The sequence below is a fragment of the Phyllostomus discolor genome, chromosome 4, assembly GCF_004126475.2.
Source record: "Phyllostomus discolor isolate MPI-MPIP mPhyDis1 chromosome 4, mPhyDis1.pri.v3, whole genome shotgun sequence".
NCBI classification, from domain to species: Eukaryota; Metazoa; Chordata; class Mammalia; order Chiroptera; family Phyllostomidae; genus Phyllostomus; species Phyllostomus discolor.
In genome coordinates, this window is record NC_040906.2 from 56,636,815 (window position 1) to 56,660,658 (window position 23,844).

Below are 23,844 nucleotides of genomic sequence, written 5' to 3' on the forward strand. Positions count from 1 at the left end.
TAAAATCTTAAGAAAAGATAAAATAATGAGAAACATTAAGAGAACATGAAGACTTGGCTGGCGTAGCTCAGTGGATTGGGCGTGGGCTGTGAACCAAAGTGTCACATGTTCAATTCCCAGCCAGGGTACATGCCTGGGTTGCAGGCCATAACCCCCAGCAACCTCACATCGATGTTTCTCTCTCTCTCTCTATATATCCCTCCCTTCCCTCTCTAAAAATAAATAAATAAAATCTTTAAAAAAAATTTTAAAAAAGAGAACATGAAATAAAATTTAGGAATTCAACATGTAGCCCTGGCTGGTGTGGCTCAGTGGATTGGGTGCCAGACTGCATGTCAGGGGTCACCAGTTCAATTCCCAGTTGGGGCACATGCCTGGGTTGCAGGCCAGGTCCCCAGTGCAGGGCACATGGGAGGCAGCAACACATTGGTATTTCTCTCCATCTCTTTCTCCCTCCCTTCCCCTCTCCAAAGGTAAATAAATAAAATCTTTAAAAAATTTAGAAAAGAAATTTCAAAATGTAACTCAGGAAATCAAGGTAAAGAGAATAAAAATACAGAAGAAAATTTTGTGATGCTAAAAGCAGAAGATTTCCCTAAAATTATATGAATTATAAGTATTAGTAAGTACAGAAATTTTCTAATTATATTAGAAAAAAAACTGAGTCTGATTAATAAAAGTAATTTCATAGCTAGACTAAAAACTTGAAAAACATCAAAATAATCTAAGCTAATTTGTTAAAAATGTGGCTGAAATAAAAGCTTTGCTCTTCACAGACCTTACTGATAGAATTTCTTATATACCTCATGAAAGGAAATGGAGCACAAAATAATAAGGTAGGCAGAAGAAGCAAACTTGAGGAAACAAATAAAAAAGCATTGCCTATACAAATTCACAATAAAAATACTGTTTAATTTGTTTAATGTCAGACATGGTAGAATTGAAATAGTGGACAAAAAAATAACATATGTGGTGAACAATGTTATGTAATTAGTTTAGGGAAATGTCATTGTTGCAGATAAGGGTATAATTATTGGTTATATTTCGCTAATTAAGTACGCATGTTAAAATTTAAAAGTTATCACTTGTACAAAGAAGCCAGACAAAAAGAAGGAAAAAAAGATAGTGGATGTCTTCCCAACAAGTAGAAATGGGGGAAAGAAAATAAAGATAAAATTAATGCCAAAGAGGACAAAAAGAAAGAAATGAAGAAAAAAAAACTTGAAAAAAGCATTAAATAAGGTGATAAAATAAGATAAAATATATCTATATATAAATTAAATGTAAGTAGATTAAGATAGGCTATTAAGAGAAAATGTCAGATTTGATTTTTTTAAATCTAGGTATATTCTTTTAAAAACCTATATCAAAAGATAAGAACACAGACATCTTTAGAAATAAAGAAATGGGAAAATGAGATCTCTGTAAAATATTAGCCAAAAGGGCAGCACAGCCTGTTACTCTCAGATTAAATAGGGGCAGATGTATCTGGCTTTACTGCTTATTCTATTGCTCAGCAGCAATTAATCACTGTTCTTTTCCTACAGAATAAATTCCAGACTCCAGCATGACTTTCAGTGTTCTTCACCTCTCACCACAAGCTTTCTTTGGACAGTTAATGCCATCTTTGATCTCTCAGCTCCTATCACAAAGCTGATACGTAGTAGACACTCGAATACTTCCTTAGTTCAGTAAAAGACCACTATCCATGCAATCATGGTAATATTTACTTGCATAATGTCCTCTTCACCTTTTTTTCATAGCTGTTTTTTCTTTAAAAAGAATGGGAAGAGAAGCGTATTTATAAGGTGTATTTAATATATTGACAACTAAGCAAAATTTCTTTCTTCTTTCTTTCCCTGCCCCCACCATTGCTGTAGATATTAACAGCAAGACTGTTTTTTAGTATAATTTATGTAGCAGCCTTTCCCATTCCTTTTACTGCTCTCTTCCTCTCCTTTCTCCTGTTGTCTGTTCTTTCCTCTCCCTTCTATTTTTATCCCCTCTCTTATTTTCTCTGCTCCTTTCTCCTTGTAAATTAATCTATATTACGCTGAGATCAAGAGAACAAGTGGTGATGAGAAGTGTTCAAGAATGGAGAAGTTGACAACGGGAATCTTTCTTGTTTAACTTTGTGACTTGGTAAGGACAAATTGAATGTTTGTTTTATGATGGTGCCTGTGAGCTGCCTCCCATTGGTCCTGATTAATGGTTCTTACACAAGACATGCAGGGTTCATCTGGGGTGCAACTTTATAATCCGTACTATCTCCAAAACCAGCCCCATATTCATCTCATGCAGCATGTACTAGGGTGGTTGCAGTGCCATGTTATATGTGTGACTGTGTATGTATAATTTGAAAACTCTTTCTGAATTATTCTTACAAAATCCCTTTCCCACCAACTAGTCATAGAAGAGAAGCCCTGATATAAGTGTATCAATGTCACACTACAAGATGAACACCCCCAAAGCCATTATATTGGGAACCTCATTTTGTACCTGATGATGAATCTCTGAAGGGAACAGTGCATTTTCTGTAGAACATTTTTTCCTATTGGGCAAGAACACCCTAGATCATTGACTGTCATTCCTTCATGTGAATCAACACCAACAGGAGCCTTAAACAAATGGATGCTTATGTCTCATCCCCAGAAACATGAGTTCAGGTAGTTGATCTGGTTTTGTTCCATGCACTGCCATTTTTTTTCTAAAAGCTTCTCGGCTAACTTTAAATTGTAATCCCAGCTGAGAAACATTTCATAAACTGCTCATTATGAAATTGGAAAACCAAATCTGTGTCATTTTGTTAATATATTATGAAGTCTTGAGATCTAAGCTCACTTAGAATTGTTGGCAAGGAAATTGTAAAAATGAATAGAAACTATATTGACTTTTTGTAGTGACAATAGAGTATTAGGGGCTTAAGTACACAAATCTGTTATCCTCAGATTGTAAAAAGTAAGAAATTTGATAAACAGAAAAGAAATAAGAATACTTTGAATGAAAAATACTATACCCCAAGGAAGAGATGGAAAAGTATACAATGCAAAGGGAAGAAACTAAAATGAAAAAGAAAAACAAAACAAAACAAAGAAATAACAACAGCAGGTAGATGGGAGGGAGAAAGGATGCACGAGCTAAAATGTTGGTCAATTTTTTATTAATTTTTATGACTTTCCACTGCCCAATACCATATCTAGGTTTTTGGCCAATATTAAAACTAGATATTCAGTACACTCCTCTTAATTAATTTCCATTCAATGAAAAATTTTTAAAGATGGATTATTATATTTCATATGTATTCTTTACATTTATTTTTTCTGATAGATCATTTTTACATTATAGAAATTTACCTTTCAATGGCATTTTAAAGATAGAAACAAAGACAGAACAATTAAATACAAAAACAAAAGCAAAATCTTTATTCTTTTGGCTTGATTGTAATGTGGTTTACCGTTCTTTATGGTAATAGCATTTTCCTGCATGCATTTCACCAACACACTACAAGTCAATAGCTTTAGTATAAAGAATCTACATTTAATGTTGCTTGTGAAAGAAACACAAAATGTTTTGCTGTAACCGGTAAAATAATTTCACTACCTGGTTCTGTGGAGGGAAAAAAGCTTGGATCTCATTTCATATCTGATAGAGTTCTAATGCCATGTGGGTCAATAAGAATAAAATCTATCTGGATAAACAAACACTGGAAAAGACTGATGACTTAGCAATATAAAGACTAGGTGGAAACATCTGATTCAAGCAATGCCAAGAATATCAACTGATCTTTTCTTAAGCCTTTTGATGATAAGGCATTACTATTTGAAGCAAATAAACATTGGACTCAGTCTGATATTTGTTTCACATTGAATTGTGTGCAAAGTTTACAGTACTAATAAAAAAGCAGAAATCTACACTGCATCTTAGTCTTTGTTTCTTATTTTGTGAAGTGCTTTAATTTAAAAGTGCTAGGAACAGAAACTAACAATAGTGACTGTGACATCAACCTGAAGATACTTTTAATTTCTTATTTTTATGTACAAAAGGTTGAAAACAAAATAAAATGGACTTTTTACAGTATTTATAGTTTCTTAGAAAACTCTAACCATATATTTTTAACATTTAAGCGGCTTGCAACATGTTTCTACAGTTGGGCTTTTTAACCATAGAGTGTTCAATCAAGATTGGAAGAATAAAAAGCAAGAAGCTCTTCTTTGCTGCAACCTATTGCTTCATGGCATGAAGAATGAGGTCTTGGTAGAACAACCAGTTTCACTTTACCACTGACATATGGCTTCCCATATTCGACTTCTGAACAGTGGCAGGAGTAAGATACAGCAGCATAGGTGAGATAAACATGCAGCAGTGACAGCTTCAAACTATAATGGAACCAATTGCATCATATTACCTGGCAAAAGCTTGCAAACTATACTTACTGTGGTACATATTTGATGCAATAAATACTGTGCTTAAGTCATCATTTTTGTTTGCTCAAACATGCACCACTGGGTAAAATTACTATTTACAAAGCAGACTTTTATTTTTTAAATTGACATATACTATGTCAACCTTACCAGGAGCAGAAAATGGCTAAACAATACTGCAGGAAAAAGCAGAATCAACTTTATAAAGTGATGGTGGGAAATGCTTTTTGGTCAATTCAGGTTCTTAGAAACAACTGATAGAATATTTTTATTGTATGCCAAAGGACACTTATCAAAAATGTTATAGTCATGCTGCTGGGACTCTGAATGATTATGTAATGGTGCATGTGTATACATATATATGTACATATATGCACACATACATATATACATATATACATGTACATATAATGAATTATGTAAAAATAAAACAATTCTTTCATGCTTGTGAATTCTATGGAACATTTACAGGCACATTAAAATTCTTCTGGATGAGACATCTTAAAAACATGAATACCTATTTAAGCACCTCAAAAATCTAAAAACATCCTGAAACAAGAAGTAAACTCTTTCCTTTTGTGATGTGATTTTTTTCATGTGTGAATGAGAAGTGCAGCATGCCTTCATTTAAAATATATCCTCATACAATAGAGAAATGTAAAGATTCCCTACCTTTAATCCCTCTCCCCAAACGTAAACCCATTTACAAAAATAGTCACATATAATAGTAAACAACCTGTGAATTAAAAAAAAAGCGATAAATTCACAGCATACATTTTGTAAAAATATGGCAGGTGTGGCAGTTAAACATAAACAGTGGTGACAATCACTATTATCAAGTGTCACGTGTTGAATTTACATAAAATTTAACTTCCCTCCCTCCTTTAAATTGGTTCCTATAGTCTGAGTAGCCATTACATCTCTGCTCTTCAGCAGTGTCAGCTGGTTGTGAAACAGAAACCTCCTGTCAATGCTGATTTTCTGGTTTATTGAGTCCCAGTTTGCTGACCAGAGGTCCCTGTCTTGTTATAGGCACTGACCTTAAGTATACATTTGTAAAAACAGTCAGTTTGGCATAGACCTCCTGTGGGAGTCCCGTTGACACTAACACATCACCATCACAGGCTGTAAACAATTGATCACAAAATGAAATATTCTTTGTTTCTTTTTTTTTTTTACTTTTTCCTTTCCCTGATATCTTTCCCTTTGTCTTCCTTTTCTGATTTGTCTTTTTCAAATTTTTCTTTTTCTGGTTTGGTCACACTATCATATGAAGGTGGAGAAGTGGTGGAAGGTGTCATATCAGTTTTCTCTGGAGTTGAATTCTCATTTAGTTTATCACTAAGGATATCTTCTTTGATAGGCGTTCCATCACCTTCTTTGTCTTTGTCTTTGTCTTTCTTATATATAGACGAAACCTTTTTAACTTTTTGCTTCAAGAGGTAGCGTCTATAAGCCCTCTGGATAACGGTAGCAGACACCTCCTCTTGTTTGCGTTTCAAAGTGGTTGTGATGGGCTCGTAGGAGACTTTGGATGGGTTCGATGCCATGAACCGCTCTTCCATCTGTATTCGAAGGGCGTCCATCTCTCCACTCTCACCCAAAACACGCTTTGTAAAGGCAAATAAAATGTCAAGGCAGTGGATCCGGTCTCCACTGACCATGGGCAGATCCATGGCAATGAGCTGGACTTTGTTTGGTTTTGCTATGAGGAGTGGAGGATCCAGGGCATCTGCAAAATCAGAGAGCTTAGAGAACTCTATAAACTGGGTGGCATCAGGATCAAACTTCTCCCAAACTTCATAGAACATCTCAAAGTCATCCTCACTCAGGGGCTCTGCACTCTCTTCAGTAGCAACACTGAAGTTCTCCAGGATGACAGCGATGTACATGTTCACCACGACCAGAAATGAGATGATGATGTAACTGACAAAAAAGAAAATCCCAACAGATGGGTTCCCACAGTCTCCTTTAACTGAGCTACCAGGGTGATCTTTTTCAGGGTCACAGTCCGGAGGTCCACTATTAAGAATAGGTGCTAGCAATCCGTCCCAGCCAGCAGAGGTGGTAATCTGGAACAGGCAGATCATGCTGTTGCCAAAGGTTTCAAAGTTGAACATGTCATCAATTCCAACTTCCCTCTTAACATAGGCAAAGTTGGACATTCCGAAGATGGCATAGATGAACATGACCAGGAAGAGCAGGAGGCCGATGTTAAACAATGCAGGGAGGGACATCATCAGAGCAAAGAGCAGTGTGCGGATGCCCTTCGCCCCTTTGATCAGCCGTAGGATTCGGCCAATCCTGGCAAGACGGATCACTCGGAACAGGGTAGGGGACACGAAATATTTTTCTATCAACTCAGCCAGAAACATACCTGTGGAAAACCAAGAGATAACAACATAAATAGTATTATATTTAGCAGCAGCAAATGAAAGTTTACATTGCTAAGATAAACATTAGCTAGTTTTACAAATAGAAGCATGAGAATTAGGTATATGCATACATTTACACACACATATATATACACTAACCACCTGCAATATCTGTTCAGCAAAATAAAACTGGTTGGTTTGGTGTCTAATGTTAAAATCTATTTACTAACCAAAGGTAATTACAGCCATTTTTCCTAGTTCAAGGAAAAACATCTATTTAAAGAAATACTCAACCACTGACAGTCTAAAATTGTAACAAAATATATGGCTGTCAAACACAGAAATGGAGTTATATTTCTAAAATAGTAGTTCTGGTATTTGCATAAGAACTAATGGATAAAGCATGTGATTTTGGATCAGGAATATGAGAATTCTTATTCTTCTGAAATAGTTGTGACCCATTTTATTGGGGAGGTGGTAGGAGTCTGTACAGGGGAGAATCTGGGTTTTGGAGACATACTTGGGACTGAATCCTGGCCCTTGGTTTTGACTTTATGTGTCACGAAATGGTGATAATCTCTCTTTCTTTCTTTCTTTCTTTCTTTCTTTCTTTCTTTCTTTCTTTCTTTCTTTCTTTCTTTCTTTCTTTCTTTCTTCCTTCCTTCCTTCCTTCCTTCCTTCCTTCCTTCCTTCCTTCCTTCCTTCCTTCCTTCCTTCCTTTCTTCCTGACTTAACATTTACTAAACCTTTGTGCTAGGCACAGTACTAAGTACCTTTACTTAAATCTTATTTAATCAACATTTTATAGAAATATCTCTTAGAAAACCAGGGATTGGAGAAATGAGGTAACCTGCCATTAGTTACAGAGCTGGTAAATAATAGAAATAGGGCAGCCCCAGGGCAGGTCTTATCCTTTACTCATTATATTACTACTACACAGCACTTTTTGTGAGAATTATATGAAATGGGACATTTCTTCAAAGTTCTATTTTACCAAAGAAAGTATGTAAATAATGCAATGCTATTCTTCTCTCCACATGTATATTCTTATTTCATAAAATAAATAAACTTGTCTTAAATGCCTTATATTTCTAGCACCTCATTTAATATTCTGCACATAAATAATATGTATTAAAGATAATAGATCTGTTTTGAATTTCTGAATAAATGTCTACTTCTGAAGAATATTACAGACAACAGAAAACTATCTTAACTCAAAGATATATGCATGTGATTATATATAAACACACATGTGCACTATTCTAATTATCAGGGAGATCTTATTTATGGACTTACTTATAGACTACTTCTGATGATTTACATGTGTCTACATGTATGAATTGTTTATTCAAACCAATACTTGTCTATACAACAGCAATATGACTATTATGCCAAAGCTGCAGTTACTCTCTTCTAAAATAAGATGAGATGATAAATGAAAGCTGAAAAATATAAATTATTTTTTCACACATAAGTTCATGTTCAGCATGCAATTAAAGAAATGATAAGCTAAAGAATGGACTGTTAGACTTTTATCTGAAATTTCTGGATGAACAAGAAAGATTGGTGAGAACCACTTTCAAAGTTTTAAAACACAAATTTTCATTACTAACTTCCTTAACCAAGTAAAAGTACCTCTCCTTACCTACAATGGATAGAATGACCACCACAAAATCAAAAATATTCCACCCAATGGTGAAATAGTAATAACGAAGAGAGATTAGTTTCAGCACACATTCTCCAGTGAACAGAACGATAAACACCAGATTAATCCAGTACAGGATGTTTGTCATTTCTTGACTCTGGTCGTCAGTTTCCACCATCATGGTGACCATGTTCAGGCAGATGAGGATCATGATGCTGATGTCAAAGACTTGTTTGGTTACAAAATCAAAGACCATTCCTTGGAATTTGTTCTGGAATAAAGAATATGTAAAACTTCATTTAGAAAGTGGGAAAAAATCAAGTTCAACTTGTCTGATTTTAATAGAGCAACATGAAAATGCAGCCTTATAAAAACACATGTTTATTTTATACTTGGAAAAACTGGATATGTTGGAATATCCAACTGTTTCCAAATGCATTAGTTTTATTCATACTATTCATGACACAGACTTTTATAAACTGACTTTATGTTAAGAATCACCTATTATGTTCTCAGTGTCCCAAACATCATCATGTGTATGGTGGATCATCAGTAAATATTTGCCACTAAAATAAATCTTTGTTCTCTCCTGTGTAGGTATCAAAATTAACTTTGAAGAACTAATAAATAAAAATTTCCCAGATTTTTCTGTCATTTTTTCTTAGTTTCTGCTTAGTTTCTGCCTTTGTATTCTCTCTCAAAAGGCACAGCATCTTAAATTCCACCCTAAGGTTTGGCTGAGATAATAATTATAGTTCAAACAAAATGGCATTAGTGGAATACCTAGTGAAAACCAATTAAGTTCTATGTTTTACTTAATGGTATTATACAAAGGTGAATTTCTTCATTTTGATAACTGATCTATGGCTATGAAAGATGTTAAAATAAGAAAAAGCTGGTGAAGATGGGGCAACTCTTCTGTAAGAATAAAATTATCTTTAAAAAGTTATAGTTCACAATTCAGAAATTCCACCTTTGTCCTATTTACTCAGAACCTTATTTCCAACTACCAACTGGTCTCATGTGTTGTTTATGGAATTAGGTCTTCATCTTGTAAACCAGTTCTGCTACCTGTACCATGTTTTTCTTCCTTTTTGGCTGGTGTCTCCTTTCCCAGATGAGCATGCTCATAGGTCTGGATTCTCTACACTAGAACCGACCTCACCACCTGTGTGTTATATTTTGCCTTTTTTTTCCTCTGAGTACATACATATCTAGCCTGCTGGATTGAACTTAATGAATGCATCCAATTCCAGTTCCAAACTCTTCCTTCTTACTTCTTGTTTACTATAGTTTCCTTTACCAAGTCTGGTTATATTCCTTTTATTTCTAACTTTCTGATATTTTCTACCACTGTCCTATCATATCATTGTACCTTGTTTATCTGTCTTCTCTGTTTAAAACAGACTTCTGCCACCTGTTCTCTGGTGAATTCTAACTCAGATTTCAGTTTTAAGCACTCTGTGCTCTCAGAAAATGTGCTTGCAAATATGACATTGTATGGCCAAAGATTTGCTCTTATTTAACTTAAATTTTTCACTTTTTGGAAGCTCTGCCAGGACAGAGCAATGCCATTTTTCTCTCAGCTGCAGCACCTAGCATGTAGTAGGCTCAAATTTGCTTAAAATCAGACACTTGATGTTTATTTTCATGTTAGTATGATCAATGAAAAGCATCTTAAGGCCGGTGCTCATGTAGTTTACCAATGGGTCACCTCCATGTACAACTCTAATCCCCAGTCATTGTTGTCTCCAGTTTAAATCCCAGAGTGTAGATTATGCTGGAGGAACCTATATAACCTTGGAGGCCTCATTTCACCAAATATTTATGTTCTACTACCTTATCTTGATCCTTGGTAATGATTAAAAACCCTTTGTCCCTCAGTTGCTCCCAGGATAGTTTCAGACTTCTCAAAAATTTCCCATCCTCTTGCTCTCTGTTCTTACTTCTTTTTTGAGAACATCAAAGTCAATCGGTGTGAAGTAACTCCTATGCTTAATGTTGCATTTGTTATTATCCTAATTTCCACATCTATCTTTTCTATATTACTCCAAATTCATTGAAGGACTCAGTCTCCTTTCCTCTCTAAATCTGACCTTGACTGTTCTTGAGCCATATCCTGTGCATGTGTATTCTATATTTAGTCTTTTTAAAAAATCTCTGTCTCTCCAGAAATGCTGCTTTGCTTCAATCTTAAACTCTCAATCTCAAGAAAATTTATTTTACTGCTTCTTCTAAATATTCATTCTCTTTCAGAAACTCCCACCTCCTTTCGATTGTCAAATTCTGTAAACTAGCATCTCCAGTTTTCTCTCCACTCATGTGTCTACTTCATGTCCTGCATCATGCTGCTATTCATTAAGTTATGTAAGGCAGAAACTCCTAAGTCACATTTCTTGCATTCTTCTTCACTTCTCTTATTCATTGTGTAGACAAGCCTTTTAATTTAATTGATGTGATAGCTCACAAATCCATCCACTTTTATTCATCTCCACAGCACTCTGATTTGGACTACCTGTTACCTCTGAGACAGCTCGAAAACCAGTCCACATGCAAAACCACTGCCTCTGCTAATACCAGTTGAGTGATTTTTCCAAAGTCAAACTGATCAGGTCTCCTTCAATGGTTTTCCATTGCTCTAAGGACAAGAAAAATCTTGAACATGCCCTATGAAGCCCAGTAAAGTATGGTTCATTCTAATCTTGTCATTCTCAACACATCTCAAGGGAATACTTGTTCTTTATGCTCCAGCCCCACTGGCCTTCCTACTTCTGGGCCCTCACATATGCATTCTCCTTCTCCTAAAGGGCCTTTCTCTTTCCAGTTTGCCTATTGACACCTTCTCATTTTTCTTCAATCCTCAGCTCATGCATCACTTCAGTGAATCTTTCTCTAACTTCTCTACTAGTCAACTCCCTCCCCCTTACCAAGCCAAGTATATTCTTTCTTGGATATTACTATTGGTGTGACTATTCAATTACTACTTGATGCACCAAATTGACTATATGCTATTTAGTATTAAATTCCAAATGCTTAACATACTACATTCTTTAAAAAAAGATTTTATTATTTTTAAGGAAAGTGGAAGGGAAAGAGAAAGAGAAGGAGAGAGACATTGACATATGAGAGAATCATCGATTGGTTGCCTTGCATGCATCCCCATCCAGGGAGGTGTACTGCAACCCAGCATGTACCTCAATCAGGAATCAAACCAATGATGCCCCTCAGTTTGCAGGATGATGCCCAACCCACTGAGCCACACCAGTCAGGGCTTAACATAGTACACATTTAGTGAATGACCAAATAAGATGAATTTTACTATATGGTGTCTTAATTTGTCAAATTATCACTAATGATGTTATAGCTAAATGCACTGATCTTTTCACATGCATCACTGTCCCTATCCAGGTAAATCTATATTCCAAATGATGTAAACAGCCTCTTTTTTTAATTTTCTCAATCCTATCTCTATTTAAATTGCCTTATTAATCAATCTCTTCCTTCATTGATTGACCTCTTCCTAGAATAGTGAAGTACCCAAGTGTCATGCTCAGCACTTTTTTTTGCCTAATTATCTTTCAAAAATGAATCTGTCCTCAGAGCTTAGTCAAATTCTGTCTGACAACTTTAAAATCCTTATCTCAGTCTGACATTCCATAGGACCTCAACCTACATTTCCAAATACATTTACGAGATCTTCATTTATGTTACTGGAACCAATAATTTCACAAAACACCAACTGTTTTAGATTGTTCATTATCTACATGTCCTTCTTTTCATATACTATATAGCTGACTTATCCCATTGAGTCTTCTTATTGGCTCACATATCTCCCATGTTCCTGTCCTATTTGCCATGACCCCATGTTAAGGACACATCTTGTCTGTGGACCACTGTTATCTTGTCTTCAATTAGCAATACTCGTGCCTTGGATAAACCTCACTGGCTATAACACTACCACTGTGCAAAACTGTTACCTTGTTTAATATCTTCTACCAGTCTCTAAAATCTCTTTTTGTTCATATTACCATGCTGTTCTTTTAATTATATTGAGTTTGTATTGCTTAATTAAGATCAATTTCTTCAGACTCATGGTGGTTGCCTTCATTAATTTAATCTAGAAAACCTTGTGTTTACTGCTCACTAATTCAAATGTCACTATTCTCAACTAAAATATTTATTTTCATGGTTTTGGAGGATACATTTTCTCATACAAGGAATATACTTTGCTTTACTTCCCAACCATTCAAATTGTATTATTTCTCAAAGATTAGGCTCAAACTGTACATTCCTTATGTTTTATCCAATATAGCTATCTACTTTCTTTAAGCCTTTGGCCAACTTACAAACTGAGCATGGCCATAGTCAATTCCATATTGTCACTAATTGATTTATAGAATCTCGATGGCTGGATATCACTGGATTGCCTTACACTATGTATACTTTGGGGGAGGAGTTCTGAGACAATAACTGAGGTATTCTCTCAGCAGTGATGAAAAATTCAGGGACTTTCTTGACAACAATTCCCTGTAGCAACTAAACAGAATCAGTAGCAAATGACAAATACATAATGGAATAGCCGTAAAAAGTGATAAAAGATATCATGTTATCCAATTCAGGAGCAAAATGCTAGGGGAAAATATGAGTTTTTTAAAAAAACCAAAAGGAAACAAAATCTGTGACTTGCTTCATGATTGATTCCATTCAGACTGCAGAGTTAGACAGAAAATTGGGGCATATCTGACATGTACCAATTATCCCAATTGGCCCTCACTACACTCTGAGTATATATAATATTTCAACACTATACAAGGGCCCCCTCCAAAAAAACTGGCATCATCTTCTGGAGGGTGGGTCCCTTGTAGTACAGGCTTCCCCCACTAGGTTCTAGGAACCCATCTGTATCAGTGCTCTGGATGATATTGTTGTGAGAGGCTCCGTTTGGCTTCAGTGAATTTTTCTGGAGACTCTTTCAACATGTTTGCCCATTTCATGATGGGTGGTTTATGAGCATGCTTGCCCACACCATGCTGACTGTTCAGCAGTTTTTGACCAAAAAATGGCATGACCCCAACTCTCCCTATTCACCTGATCTGCCCTGAGTGACTTTTTTTGTTTCCCCAGATGAAAAAAGTTCTCAGAGGGAAATGTTTTGCTGATATGAAAGAGGTAAAACAAAAAAAACAGCATAAATACTAAAAGGCATTAAAATCGATGAGTTTGACAACTGTTCTGAGTAGTGGGGAAAGAGTCCCAGTAGGTATATTACATCAAATGGAGAGTACTTCTAGGTGACTGAGGTTTAAACATGTAAGAATAAATACACTATTATATATAAATAAATTCTGGCTTTTTCGGTTCCGCCTTGTATATGGACATGTTTTCTTCTCCATATTATTAGAATGTCCTCAATGATATCAAGCCTATATAATACTATTGGTATCTAAGTCTGACATTTTTATTTTTATATATTTTGTAAGTCTGTATATAAAATATGTATTTATACATATTACATATATAAAAACATATACTTAGGCTATTTGGTATAGCTAGTCACATTGCTAAGATAAGCTTTGTTTTGCAAATTCACAAAAACTAGTGTTTAACAACTTTAGCTGTGAAAGTGACAGATAGCACAGCTTTCACCGGTAATGAGTGTTATGCTTACAGCAGGTCGAGGTATGGGTTTTTGCGGTTTCTTCGAACCCAGCTTTTTCATTGCATTATAGTATTTCTTCTGTTCTTCTGTCATAAAAATGTCTTGACCTCCAAAGTAAAGAAATAAAAATAAAACTTGTGAAAATCATGTTATTTGCTAGCTATATAATCCATCTTAATAATTGTGTAAAAATCGGCCCCACATTCTATACTAATGTTGCTAATTTACATCTGTATTTATAGAGATTCAATACATAAGTTATGCCATATTAGTCAGTCAGGTTTTTATACTGGATATATTAATATATGCTATCTTAATTAAAATTACTTAAAAACTTATAGCTAATTAAGTCTCTCAAAATAGTTTATGAATTTTTTTTTCATTTTGGTGACTATATTTTGGAACCAAAAGGAAACAATATGACATGGTTATTTCAAATTTTAGAGCAAAGATGAAGTTTTAGTATACTTATCTTCTTTTTCTGTTGGTTGAAGTTATCTATGATGACACCAATGAAAAGATTTAGAGTAAAGAATGAACCAAAAATAATAAAGATGACAAAATAAAGATACATGTACAGATTGTCTTCATACTTGGGTTGCAATTCTACCTACAAAATATAAAGAATGATAGGTATTAAACCTAATACTTGTTTCATAAAAAAGAATCAATGAATTTTCAATTCTCAAAGCATATCTCAATCACTGGCAGTAAAATTACTTTCACACAATACATGCCTAAATTAGTGATTTTCAATGTTTTTCATCTCAAGGAACATATTAACTAACTACTATAATTCTGCAGCACACATCCAGAATATATTTTTTGCTAATCTGACAAAAAGCAGGTACAATTTTGATTCATTCACACTGAATGGCTATTATTGTATTGGTTGTTGTTGTTCTTTTAATTTGACAATCTAAGGGGAAAGATGTTTAGTAAGGGAATAATGACTAGTCAGGTATTGCATGTTTTAAAAAATCTTGTGGCACATCAGTAAAAAATCATTGGCCTAGATTATGACTGTGCTTTATATAAGCAAAGACCCCAATAGGGTATGCAAAGTAAGAATTTCCTCCTCCAAAAAAAGAGATGTTATGTTAAAACCTTTAACATTTACTCTCTCTGACTCAGTTTACTCATCTGTAAAATGGAAATAATAAAACCTAAACCTCATATGGTAGTTGGAAGGTTAAATATATTAGCAACAAATATAAACTACTTAAAATTGTGCTTGGCTAATAGTAATAAAATAGCTAAGCATAAACATTTTATTTCTATTACACATTTCTTTTGATAGGTATGTGTGGACATAGGTACATCAGTAGGATCTTCTCATTTTGAATATGAGTCTGTTGATTCATCCTACCAAGTAGCCTTTCAGCACTGGTTCTGTATGATACATTCTTTTGCCCAGGACACTTTTGATCCAAAAAAAGGTGTGATATTTGGTTTGTGCTTTGGCTGTAATCTATAGTTCAGGTCTTGCAGGATATTGTTCTAACCAACACAGGTAACCAACCAGTCACAGGAGATAATGGATGCAGATAATGTCCTACTGTGTCGTGAAATCACTTTAAAAGGTAATGGCCCAACATAATATTATTTTCCAATGAAACTGAGTAAAATAGGAAATACCAGAAAACTTCAAAAGGTCCATTTTTTATGAGACTTTCATTTATGTGCATGTGTAGTAGAAAGTAATTTAAATGATCTTTAAAAAATGTTTAATTAAATATAATATATATAAAAATGTACAGCACATAAGTGTAAAATGTAATAAATTGTTATAAAGTGAATTTCACAACCCAGGACATTGTCAGGACCTCAGAAACCCTTGGTGTATCCTTCCCAAACATACATTCTACCACCCCTGTTAGAGGAAATCATTATCTTGACTTTTTAAAAATAAGTTACATAGAATGTTTATTTATATCACCCTACCATTGTTTGTTCTTTTTAAAATTACATTATTGTAGTTCAATTACAGTTGTCTTAATTTTCTCCTCACCACTCCCTCCTACCCCAGCCAAACCCACCTCCCTCCCTTGCTTCCACCCTCCCTCTTGGTTTTGTCCACGTGTCCTTTACAGTAGTTCCTGAAAACCCTTCTCCCCACTGTCCCCTCTCCCCTGCCAGCTATTGTTAGATTGTTCTTAATTTAAATGTCTCTTGTTATATTTTGTTTGCTTTTTTCTTTTGTTGATTATTTTCCAGTTAAAGGTGAGATCATATGGTATTTGTTTCTCAGTGCTTGGCTTATTTCACTTAGCACACTCTCCAGTTCCATCTATGCTATCGCAAAGGGTAGGAGCTCCTTTTTTCTCTTTGCTTCATAGAATTCCATTGTGTAAATGTACCATAGTTTTTTGATCCACTCACTTATTGATGGGGACTTAGGTTGCTTCCAGCTCTTGGCCATTGTAAATCGTGCTGCTATGAACATTGGGGTGCATAGGTCCTTTTGGATTGGTGTTTCAGGTTTCTTAGGGTATAATCCCAGCAGTGGAAGTGCCAGGTCAAAAGGCAGATCCATTTTTAGTTTTCTGAGGGAATTCCATACTGTTTTCCACAGTGGCTATACCAGTCTTATCTTGACTTTTATGGTAATTATTTTCTTGCTTTTTCTTGAGAGTTAACACCTAAGTACATGTTCATTCTCCCCCCCCCCCCATTATCACAGAAAGTTCTGTCAGACAGCACTTGTATAGAGTATATGGGTAAAAGTGACTTTTTGGTCTGTGTTCCAAGATTAAAAGCAAGTTTAGTCTAATTCTTGCATCAACCAAAGAGAATCTAGTATAAGACTTTCTTTAGGAGAAAGGCTGGAAGGGCATCCAGAGATAGTAAATATTTATCATCTTTATTTGATAGACAAGAGTAGCTTGAAATGTTTCCCTGAATTTTGTGCCTCCTAAGTACATATTCTTGAACAATAAATTGTGTCTACATGTTACCTAGTAAACACATTTTTATAGCTCTTATATTTTTAAGATTCATCCACATTATTGTGTATATTATATTTATATATAATTTTATCACTGGAGAATATTCAACTATTTGTCCATTTCTACTACTCTTGAATGTACTCTTACAGTCCATCCCCTTTCCATTGTCCTTGTCCATGGGACATTCATACATGTTCTTTGACTAATCACTCCCCCTTCCTTCCACCCTTCCCCTCTCTCCTCCCCTCCTGCAGCTATCAGTCTGTTCCATGTGTCCATGTCTCTGGCTCTATTTTTCTTCTTAGTTTATTTTGTTCGCTAGATTCCAGTTATAAGTGAGGTCATATGGTATTTGTCTTTTGCTGACTGGCTTATTTCACTTAGCATAATAGTCTGTTTACAGTTCTTTGTAATGCAAAAAAAAGTATGTATATTCTTGTACATAGATTCTCCTAACCATATGAACAAATTTCTATAGGATATAGATAAAAATGGAATTGCAGGGTTAAAGAACATCTTAAATTTTATTGAATAATGTGATAATTCTTAACTGTTAAATGAATATTTATCCACATTTTCCTCACTAGCAAAGTGTATGGATTTTAGTAGTGTTTTTCCTTGGTAATACTTGGTATTACCAAACATTTTAATATTGCCAATCAGGTAAGTGTGTGGGAGATATCTCATTTTGGCTTAAATTTGCATTTCTCTGTGGATTAATGAGAGTAAAAGTGAGCAACTTTTCATAATTTTAGTGGTCAATTAGATACCATCTTTTGTAAAATGCTTGAATGACAAGGAGTTAGGTAGCAGACAGTGTATGTTAAGTTATTGATATAAAAACTGAAAGTAAGTTGCATGTCATGTAGGTTATTAATAAAAACAGAGAGAGAACTTTAAGTGAAGTAATCAGATAGGTAGAAAACTACTTTAGAAAGCAGTAATGAGCCCATTGTGATCAAAGTTCAAACACATGTCCTACTGCTCGATCAGTCAGACCTCTTTGCTTCCGTGGTGAAACAGAGTTGAATATCAACTACATGATAAGGTGATTGCTTAGGGCTAATTGAGATAAATAAGAAAATCCTTAGCATAATGAATGGTAATAAAGAACACATTTTTACTATTATTCAAAAAGCCCTCAAATGGGATTCCTGATAGCACTTACAGATACACTGCAGAGATTTTAGCTCTTGTACTCTCCTTTTTACTAAAATAAGATTAAAAAAAAAACCCTCAGGGATTCTTTTGAGGTAAACATGGTTGTTGATGTAAGGTGAATAACATTTTAAGCTTAATTAATATGCTCTGGTGATATATCAGAAATCAATGTCCTTCTTGCCTCATTATTATATAGTAAGAAAGTAATGAAAATGGCACAAAAAAATTTCACAAGTGCTGAAGTGTATAACATAGACTGCGAAGTCTCCATTCTTCTACCACAAAAATCTCACTTCCCAGAGGGAAACACTGATAAGTGTTTTGTTTGTTTTTTATTCTGTTTGTGTTTTCCACCATTAGCCAGATCACTTTATTACAAGGTCAAAAACTGAAGCAGACCTAAATGGAGAGAAGAATAAAGTGCCTGTGAGGGCTTCTAATGCATAAAGGACTGTAACTATCGGAGGCAAAACTAAAATGTTTCATTTTGGATTCAGTCAACAAAATTTTAAGTGCCAGGTGTCATGCTTGATACTAGGAAATATGCTCAAGGATTCACACTGAGTAAAGGTAAACATTCAAATCGAACACTCAATATCTCTGAAAGAAATAATGTAAGGTTGAGTATTATATTTTTATAATATAGATGTACTCTATAAATTGACCCACAGTTTTATTTTATGGAAAATATCACTAATATGAAACACTGTGGAAATACTCCCTGGATCAAATTAAGCATTTTTTCCTCTAAAGTAGACTTACATTTCGTGAATCAACAGCTGCATACATGATATCCATCCATCCCTTAAATGTAGCCTGTAAAAAAGTCACATCTTTTAATTTTTTTATCCCACAAATTATAATTTTATAAAAGAAATTAAGTATCAGACTCATAGAATGAGATTCATTTAAAACAGCTTAATACAATAAGTTGGAATTAATACCCAAACTCTTTGAGCAAAGTTTTGTAACATATGCTTTGAAACTACTTCAACTTTATGCTCTTCTATAAAATCTTTATATACATCTTTAACACCTGTAATTAATTACTGATATAACAATAGCTATCATAAAAGCAATTAGTAACAATCTGAGGTATCTACAAGAATGTAACATGAAATTTGTAAAGTAATACCATGGTATAGTACTAGCATCAAACAAGTTGAAAAATGTGGTGCATTGTTTAATCTTAGTGATTTTTTCCCTATGTATTCTGTTCTAAAAGGTATTATCATTAATAATTAATTATAATGATTTGTTCCTGAAAATCTTGTCACTATTGTTGAATATGTGATTTTGAGGCATTCTATAAGAAGCAGGTTTGTATCTGAAAATAAGCATTATATTCAACTGCAATCTGCTCTTTTAAGTATTTGCTTTTTTGTGTGTGGACATAGTAATCCTGAAAACAAATGTCTTGTACATTTTTTTCAGTTCTTTAGTGCCACAGGATCTTTCCTTCCAATATTCATATGGTGTTGGTTATTGTGTGGGTGGATCATCTTGGGAAGCATGTGGACATAAGTTAGGGTGGTCAGTTGAGAAGTTGAATTAATTGTTATGGATTGAATCAACATTAATAGACTTAATAAAGAAGGTTTTCATTTGCAAGAGAACAGTCTTCCTATCTGGAAGTGTACAGATGGAACGAAGGAAGAAAGGAAGGAAGGGAGGGAGGGAGGGAGGAGGAGGAAGATGGGAATGAGGTAGCAGTCTGTGCAAAAGATGTAAATGTGGGGAGTTTGGGGCAAAGGGAGGAAAGTGGGGGAAACTGTAATAGCATAAGCAATAAAAAATAAGGAAAAGAAGTAAAGGTGGGGCTTTTTGGTAAGGGTGGTGGTTAAGTTTGGGTGTGTGGAGACTTGATGAGGGTATCTATAGTCTAGGCTACCTGAGAAAGAATAGAGCAATCTACTACTCTTCACACACACCTTTCCAACCCCACCCTAGCAACTGTGTCTTTCCTTTGCTCAGAGTAAGAATGGGGAAAAACAATGGGAACCCACCTAAAAAATCACTAACAAAGGACTGGTACTGGGGTCTAAGGCACACTCTGGGAGATTGTAAATTTTGCAGAGCTTTCCATTTTCAACAACGGAAAGGAAACCTAGTTCAGTTCATTTTTAAGAAGAATCTAGGCAGATGGGCTGAAGAAGTATGCATTTACAAATACGGAGAGAGAATTTTAGATTTTTTAAACTAATACAACAGAGAGCATACTTAAGTGGTTACTTACTACTTGAAGCAGAGAAAGATATCCAAGTCCTACATTATCAAAGTTTACTTTCACATTTTTCCACCTGGCAGTTTGATTGCTTTCTATGAGGGCTTTACATTCGCTGTAGTTGTTGACCACGCTTACATCAAACATTTCTCCAGTGGTGTAGTTAATACAATGGTAAAACTTGCCAGCAAAGAGGTTTACTCCCATAATACTGAATATCAGCCAAAAGATTAGACAAACCAGAAGCACATTCATGATGGATGGAATGGCTCCTAAAAGAGCATTGACAACAACCTAGCATAAACGTGAGAGGGAAAAACAGGTGAAAAGTCATCAACAAATTTTACTTATTTTTCCCTATTTTTAAAAAGAATGACAGTCAAATTATAGAAAATACATCTGTTTTTAAGGTTAAATATTGAAAAGAAACTAGTCTCTGGTAGCTCTAATTAACATTTTTAATTATACTTTGCAATAGTATATGATATAGTTTATATTGTAGAATGCTTTGTCAAGAGGTAAGGCCATGTGCCTATCCAATTTTTATTGTAGGACTAATTATAAACGCAAAGAATAATTAGGAGTACAAATGTTGACATGATTACAGAAGTAATGTCATCATGTGACTATTACAATTTTTTTAAATCAGGTAAACCATAAAATCTACTATCCAAAATTTGGGAGTAAAAGAGAACACATTATGATCAATTTCCAGGGTGAATGGGAACACTGATAATAACCACTCGGAGAAAGCAAGTGTAAGGCAGGACTGCCCCAAGCGATGCAGAATAGGGTCACCCTACAAACAAAAACTCTGGAGCAAAGAGACTGAAGCACTACAACTGAACACGTGATGAGGAGAAAGAGTTCTGAAGTCAGGCAATCTAGTTTGTATCACAAATTAGGTGCACCTTTGAGCAGTTTATTTAACTCTTCTGGCCACAAGGATCCTCCTTTTTTGAAACCCCTTCAGAAGAAAATTGGAAAATTTTAAAATGAGAGACTACAGTACTCAGAACATTGGCTTGACTATGAGTATCTATATTTTCATAAAATATTGCATTTTGAGTCCAACGGTTTCACTTGATGGCTTTGTTACTTGAAGCTTTCTCAATCAATCATGGCTTTTAAGGAACTTTTTTGGGCACATTTCTTAATCATTCCTCACGTAAACACTGAGCTAAATATCTTGTTCTGTATGAGTATACCTAAACTACATCAGAAATAAACTTTAATCAGTGAATAGATGTGTAAAATATAAGAATGCATTACCCTTCTTCAAATCTCTTATGGGAAAAGGTACAAGAAAATATATACACACATATGAATATATGAGTAACAATATTTTATAGCAATAATACCAAATGGGTATTCGACAAAAGGCACAATTCATCTGCAAATTGGCACCTGGATCCTGTCCAGTAAAGTATAATATTTTAATATATTTTCAAGTGAAAGTAACTATTAAAGAACTTATTATATCATTGTTACTATTACAGTCTCAACTCTCTCATAATCCAGAGGAGCTTAGCCTTGAGACTTAATTTTTAAGTTCACTGAAAGGAATGCCCTGCTAATGCAAATGTGAGAAGATAATTAGTTAATGCAGTTATAATATTTCTTTCAAACCTGGATAACAAAGAAATAATACTTGTGTTTTCCAAGATTGTCAAATCTATGGAAGGACTGAGGATTTAGATTTTTATATATTCAAATTGGATATAGGAAATATGACAATTATTCTAGTACTGAAAGTTTGATCCTATTTTTTACAAGAAAACTACTATTTCAAAAACAACATTTTTAAGTTTGTAATGTGAAAAGAATTTAAAGGCAAATGATTCCTTTCCATGCAACTATGTGTACACAAACACAATCTATATACACCATTCATTTCTGGTTGTGTTTGCAGTATTCACAGAATGCCCCAAATTATTACTTTCAAATATCACAAAAAGCATCATTTTTAAAAAGTTCCCTTTTAAATTGCTAAATCCACCATGACATGATATCATCATTTCCTCAGTGCTGAGGTGTGCGATCTCAGGTTTTGCGCCTCAGGGAGGACATAGAACAGCACAAATTTATCTCTGTTCTTTGCACCACCTCTCTAAATGAGTGTTACATTTCCACAGGTGACCTACTTTTGAGCCATCTCAGCCTGTGTGTGACAGCTGAAATGCCAGATTTGGACTTTACAAGACTCAAAACATGTCAGTCATATGGAGCAATGAAGCAATGATGAGAAATGATTTGGTGTTTTAAATTACAGTGACTGGGATTTCTTGCACATTTATAAATGGAATTTATGTAATTAATCTTGACTCACGTCAGAAATCTACACAATATGATAGAGATTTCTCACAGAGTGGAAAACCTAGTAAGAAACAATCATTCAGACATTATATTCTGTGAGTGTCCCCAACACTGTCAAGTTTATGGATGTCTGACAAATATTTTTGATTGGCTATGTCAGTAAGAATGTAGAAGACACAAATTCTTCACAGGTGTGTCATTTCTACATACAAAATGTCTGTGTGTTCTTAATTGTAATTTCAACAAACTCAAAAGCATTGGTCTTACCCTCATTCCTTCAAACCGGGACAAGGCTCTCAATGGCCTCAGGGCTCTTAGTGTTCTGAGGGATTTGATGGCACCAAGTTCTGAGTAACCCAAGGCATTTGCAGTTAAGCTGACCAATGAGACCTACAGAAAAAAGCAACACAATTTTTTTATTTACCGACAAAAAAAACTTACACAATGCAACCTTGCTCTGCACAATAAACCAGTTCTCAAACTTTTGTAAGCATCACAATCACCTGGAGGACTTGTGAAAACACAGATGGATCCCTGGCAATCTGATTCAGTAGGTTAGGGATGCGGCCTCATAATTTTCATTTCTTAAAGTTTCCAGGTGAATCTAATGATACTAGTCTGTGAGCCACACTTTTAGAATCACTATTATAAACTTACAAAAAAAGAAGAAGCTATACATGCTCTCTTTACATGATTCTTGACCAGAACGTTTTTGTAAATTAAATGTAAAGCAAGAAAAATAATGACATATATAAGCAATCTTCATCTACAGATCTGTAAAAGTTTATCATTTCTCATGTTATTTACCAGACCTGAAAGGGAAATAAAAACCTGGTGCAAGTACACTAACAACTATACAAAACATTGGTGAGTCTGAACACAAAAACATTCAGAAATGATGATTTCAGTTAAGAATTTCTTTATACTCACGTAGTGTTGGCTTAATGCCTTTATTATTACTAGCTATATTAATTACATGATTTTTATTATAAATTTACCAATATATCATAACCACATACAGAAAATAAAGAAAAGAAAAAGTGTAATCTATAAGCTCATTATACAAATAAAAAATGGTATAATCTCGGTATATTT

At 34.5% G+C, this 23,844-nt stretch overlaps 1 protein-coding gene across 3 annotated transcripts in view; it reads right to left on the reverse strand.

Moving 5' to 3' along the window:
• Positions 1-3,143: 3,143 nt before the first annotated feature.
• SCN2A (sodium voltage-gated channel alpha subunit 2) overlaps positions 3,144-23,844 on the reverse strand; it is a 133,770-nt gene continuing 113,069 nt past the window's right edge. For 2 of the 3 annotated variants that reach the window (XM_028508401.2, XM_028508402.2), the window contains exons 21-27: positions 23,017-23,139; positions 20,446-20,727; positions 18,972-19,025; positions 14,573-14,710; positions 14,110-14,214; positions 8,442-8,712; positions 3,215-6,798 (exon numbers count right to left, since the gene is read on the reverse strand). In XM_028508401.2, the coding sequence (XP_028364202.1) occupies positions 5,597-6,798; positions 8,442-8,712; positions 14,110-14,214; positions 14,573-14,710; positions 18,972-19,025; positions 20,446-20,727; positions 23,017-23,139 (2,175 nt within the window). In that variant the 3' untranslated portion in view covers positions 3,215-5,596. Of the gene's footprint in view, positions 6,799-8,441; positions 8,713-14,109; positions 14,215-14,572; positions 14,711-18,971; positions 19,026-20,445; positions 20,728-23,016; positions 23,140-23,844 lie in introns of all 3 variants that reach the window. The other variant, XM_036023365.1, reaches the window with a different exon arrangement.